General features: G+C 43.7%; 1 protein-coding gene across 1 annotated transcript; it reads right to left on the bottom strand.

The window, feature by feature from the left end:
• Positions 1 to 348: 348 nt before the first annotated feature.
• Positions 349 to 4,894, bottom strand: LOC133921620 (anaphase-promoting complex subunit 8-like). Its single transcript, XM_062366571.1, has 4 exons — positions 4,668 to 4,894; positions 4,233 to 4,602; positions 1,647 to 2,897; positions 349 to 1,292 (listed from the first exon to the last, which is right to left on the bottom strand). Exons 1-4 carry the CDS (start codon positions 4,754 to 4,756, stop codon positions 1,203 to 1,205), a joined length of 1,800 nt encoding a protein of 599 aa, XP_062222555.1. The 5' UTR covers positions 4,757 to 4,894; the 3' UTR covers positions 349 to 1,202.
• Between the last annotated feature and the right edge of the window lie 240 nt (positions 4,895 to 5,134).

Genomic DNA, 5,134 nt, shown 5'->3' on the forward strand with positions numbered 1-5,134 from the left:
AAACCTCGCACTACTTGAGTCCTTCAGAAAGCAGCCAAGGCCAGCAGTCCAAGAGCCCACCACACATACGATACAAATACGGCTCTATTTTTTTTTACCTGTAACTTAGAAATCAGTAAGTTCGTCAGCCCTGAACGACCGATAATCTCCGAATTCCAAATAGGACGCTACAGCATCTCCAAACAGAAAAAAAAAAAAAAAAAAAAAGTGAGACATGATGCGTCAGTTCAATAATAGACACCTCCAACCGCAAAAAGGCCAAATGAACAACGTGCGAACCGATCGGATGCTAGTTATAAAATTGGCAAAGAGTGCATGCCAAGGAATGCAACGGAAAAGAACTTATAGATAGGTGAAGTATCAATCTTCTCAAAAAAGTTCAATGGAAAGTACAGTAAAGATCCCACATCTACATGTTGATCTTTTAGGCTGAAGATCAACTTGCATCACGCATCATCACGAAACAGATCGATTTATTCCATTAGTTACATCATGTGGGGTTACCGATATTACCCTTGCTGAAATCCAAAGTACATCGTTGCCCTACCCCTACTGTCTACAAATAAAATAAAAAATCGGAATTATTAATTTTGTAGAATGCCAAACAGTGACTACTGTGATGATAAGCAATAATTTAGCATGCAGATAAGACAAGCCTTCCAAAGAAGCTTATATATGCAAGCAACCATGGGGGGAACACAAACACGAGCTGCCTGGTGAAGAAAACCCAGAAGCCTCACAAAAACCAGGCAGCTATGCTGATACTTAAATTAGGGATCTGGATGATTCCAATGACGCTCGTCTTCGCACCATGCAGGCACCTAGTTCTCCTTGTTGCCAAGCTCCAGCAACTAGAAGCAAGCATCATGCGCATGAGGTCATCATCTCCAGCAGTATGGAGTCGCATAGCAAGGATACAGACAATGAGCATCACGCTGTGAAGCTTGAAGTAACCCCGCTGGAGATATGCGATGGCACTAGTTTCATCAGGTGGGCAACCCTCACTAGAGCTGTTTCCCTTAGTCTTATGTTGGGTGAGTAATGACCAGCTCCCAATTCTTCTTCTCTCACAACTGTTATCTTGATGTATTGTTACGTGCTGCATGCAAGATAGAAATAGTAAAGCAAGCCACCTTTCTCTCTTGTACATTTACACTGCTCGTCCAAATTTCCCAACCAAATAACTTATCTGCAGGTCAACTTTACAATGCAAAATGATCAATATCCATTGATGGAAACCCCGCCTGTGCTCTTTTTAGCCCTTGTAATATATTTTTAGCAGTCTCCTTTTCCTGAAAATATTGAGCGCACATCAGCATATGAAGGCAGTGGGAAATCAGAATCATGGGAAGAAATGCAAGCAGAGATCGATTATCAGTCAAACAGAATCGTGATATGCCTTTATTTCACTTGTAAGCCATGAGTAGTAAATGTGATTTGAGCAAACTTGTGTTGCTTAACATAACAATAAGTGACTGGTAATTAACTAGGTTCAAGTTCAAGTCGGTTTGGACTGTACATTAGTATGCAATTCATTAACTCATTAGTCATTAGCTAATGTCAGTGTCCAGATTTGGGCATTTGGCTTGCCATATTCGTTTCATCTTTCATTCTTTTAAGAAAACTAATGTGTACAAAGAACGTACCGGGCCAGTGTAATCCAAGAGCCTTGTACAATAGTGCTCTGCTTCCTCGAACCTGCCTATGCTCCTGCAATGCTTAGCAAGGAAAAGCAGAGCCTCAACAAAACTCTTGCCTTGCCTTTCCTCAACCTCCATTCTCTCTAAATCCTTCTTATAGTAAAACGCAGCTTCCTCAGATTTCCCCAGCATGCCATGTAGCTTTGCTAGTTGGTGAAGTGCTATTCCTTCAGTGTCATTGCTGTTGGCAGCCCTCTCATAGCACTTAATGGCTTCTTCAATCATTTGTAGTGGCTCACTTTCGTAGCACTGAGCCATGGCAATCCAGAGACGAGCGTCATTAGGTTGCAAGTGCGATGATTTTCGGAAGTAATAAAGTGCATAAAAAGGCATTTCCATCATCTCATAGATCTGACCAAGACCATACCAAGCACGGTAATCTCTAGGATTAATATCAACAGCTCTCCTGTAGGCATCAATTGCGGCAGGAGTATTTTTCAGTTCAACAAACTCATGTCCCATAAGAGTCCAAGCTGAGAGGTACTTTCGGTTAAGCTTCAGTGCCCTTTGAAAGTATAAAACTGATTTCTCATGCTGCCCTTTCAGACTGTAGTAATTAGCAATTATGCAGCAAGATTCTGGGCGGTATTTATCTGTCAAAAATACTCTGTGTGCGAGGAAACTCAAAGCAGTCAAGCTTTCTTTCGCATATAGTAAATTTGAGTAAATATCCATAGAATCCACACGAAAAGGATCACTCCTGAGCAGTTCTTCAAAAATCATCTCAGCTTCATCTAGGTCCCTCATGTTATACTGCACTGTTGCTATTTGAGCCTGAATGTAGCCACTGCAGCAGAAAACCCCCATTAAGCGCTCATATATTTTCAGAGCTTCTTCATGCATCTTTAGTTCCAGGTATGCACTAGCGAGGAAGAAGTCTTTCATCCAGTGATTCTTGAGATTTAAGTTGTTCAGAATGTCACTGCCGGTGCATAACGATTGTAACTCTGACCAAGCACTCCAGTTCCAAGGGTAGCTGTTGACAGATTCCACCAAAATCGCTCTAGCTAGATCTTCACATCCTTTATCACGTAGAATGATGCCATACAAGTAGAGACCAAATGAATCAATAGAGCCAGTTCTCCGATGTGTTGAGAGCTCCTTCTCCAATTCTACTAGTTCCTGATTAACAGCATTACTCTTGCCTAGAGATCCTTCAAGCTCTATCATCTCCTCCTCTTTCCGCTTCTCTCCGGCCTAAAATTGCAGAGCAAATAACTGTGCTGATAAGGAACTCCAGATTATTATTTAAACTATGCCACTATGGACAAAGAAGGAAACAGCTTGCGCTATTAGCAAACTACAATAGATATAGAGAAGGGGGAATCACATTAAATTGCAGAAGAAAATCCTGTAACAGAATAAAAGGCCAAATTACAGAGTTCTGCAGACAATCTTACTAATGCTACCACACAAGTAAGGCACAGGAGCATATTTACCCTAACAATCTCAAATCATGCATACAACAACAACAATCCCAAATCACGCATACAGTAAAAAACTAACTAGACAATTAAAATCTAACACAGGCACCTATAATGGAGTTTTAGCTTGTAATTATTATAATTCTTTGCATTCAAATAAATCATCCATTACCAACCTGCTCGAAGCAATTGAAATGTCAACAAATAATAGCTCACGACATACAATTGAATATGGTTGATAACAGTGCGACTTAAATAAGGTCCTATCGGTAAAAGGATATTTTAAAATGAAATATTAAGAATTTCCATTTCAGCGGTCACAAGAGATGTAGCCAGAATTTTATCTAGTGACAAGGCTTACTTTTGTACGCGTGTCTAAAAGTTGAAGAGAAAATAGAAACTACCATCCATATATGGGACTTATGTTTGCAGCCCTCATCATTAAAAAAAAGTGACAATTAACTATTATTATTGAACACGAGTATTGATATAGCTCTGTCAACACAACATCAATATGCTGCATTCCAGAAAACCACTGTATTGAGTAGATAGTACAAACACCTTCTTGAGTGTAATATATCCATCCAATGTTATCATCACAGCGAAAACCAACTTGCTAGTAAAAGGAGTTTTTGGTCACAGATCTTCCTGATGCTCAGAGAGCTGACCACTGATCAACAAAGAACAAAGCAATGACCAGAGGTTTTACAGATGTCAAACCATTTGATCCTCTTGAAGCAGCACAAAGCACCAAACAGAATCCATCAATTGCAAGTTGGAATGACACTTGGTATTCCAGCGATACAGCTCTGTTCACTATATTTTAAGTAAAATCACAGTGGATCAAATTTTACTAATTACTCCATTTTCACATCAAGGTAAGCTAATCAGATGTTTGTGCCAGTAAAACACATATGCCGCGCCTAAAAATCACACAAGTATCAATTAATCCATTGGCAGTCACATCTATACCCAAATCTAAAATCCTATGCAGCAGCTCTACTGAGGCATTTCATCAAACACCACTCGCCTTACCCCAGATCTGCACACTCGCAGACACACCGAGAAAATAAACGGCAGGAGAGAAGCTAAGTGGATCCCATCTCACCATATAGAGAGCGTAGCGTCGCAGGAACACGGCCTTGCGCCCGACCTGATTTTGCAGCACGTGCGCGGCGCGGCGGTACTCGCGGCAGTCGAAGTAGGTCTTGGCGAGCAGGTACTTGTCACCCCCCGAATCGAACGCGTCGTCGTCCGGGATGGGTGTGCTAACGTACGACACACCGCCGATCGGGGTCCGAGCCTCGGAGCTGCTGCCGCCGCCGGGGCGAGGGCGGTGGCGGAAGCTGGACCCCCCGCTGCGGTGCAGGTGCAGCAGCCGCCCGCCAGAGGCCGCGGACGACGAGGAAGGGGAGTCCATCGCGGCCGATGGGGCCGGGGTAGCGTCCTTCTCGACGCCGACGAGCAGCTCAGCCGCCCTGCGGAAAGGGAGGGGATTGTTAGGGTTAGGGGTTTAGGGTTCGAGGGGTCTGAGGGGGGGTACCATTTGGCGGCGGAGTAGAGGCAGCGCTCGCCGAGCTGGCGGGCGGCGGCTCGGAGCTCGGCGCGGTGAGTCTCCTTGAAGGAAGCCATGGGTTCGGCTGGGGAGGTGGCGGCGGCTTCGTTGGAGCGGATCGGTGTGAGAGCGCAAGTTTTTTTTTTTTTTTTTTTTTGAATTTTTGCGAGGGGGCAGTGGAAGGGGAAGAAGAGCAAGAGGCTGTGCGGGTGTGGAAGTTTTGGAGGGAGATACTCGGTTGGGCTGGGCCAGACCGGGTAGAACTACCAAACCAGCCCAATATAGTCGGTGAATCACCGCTTCACCAGCAGCAATGGGTGGCAAGAAGTTATCAAAGGAATTTCTAATCCAAATCTTAGGGCTTATAGTGTGGTATTGGTGGAGATTAAGAAGATAAGGAATCAATTTCAGGAGGTGCAGTTTCTTCATGAACGGAGGGAACACAATGGTGAAGC

This window comes from Phragmites australis, chromosome 6, assembly GCF_958298935.1.
Source record: "Phragmites australis chromosome 6, lpPhrAust1.1, whole genome shotgun sequence".
In the NCBI taxonomy this organism is placed as follows: Eukaryota; Viridiplantae; Streptophyta; class Magnoliopsida; order Poales; family Poaceae; genus Phragmites; species Phragmites australis.

What these genes read in the sequence shown, in the direction of transcription:
- LOC133921620 (XM_062366571.1), bottom strand. Translation starts at nt 4,756, where the DNA reads ATGGCTTCCTTCAAGGAGACTCACCGCGCCGAGCTCCGAGCCGCCGCC. An exon ending in CTCTACTCCGCCGCCAAATG is followed by an intron (nt 4,603 to 4,667) that starts GTACCCCCCCTC and finishes CCCTTTCCGCAG; the next exon opens with GGCGGCTGAGCTGCTCGTCG. An exon ending in TCTTGGATTACACTGGCCCG is followed by an intron (nt 1,293 to 1,646) that starts GTACGTTCTTTG and finishes CAATATTTTCAG; the next exon opens with GAAAAGGAGACTGCTAAAAA.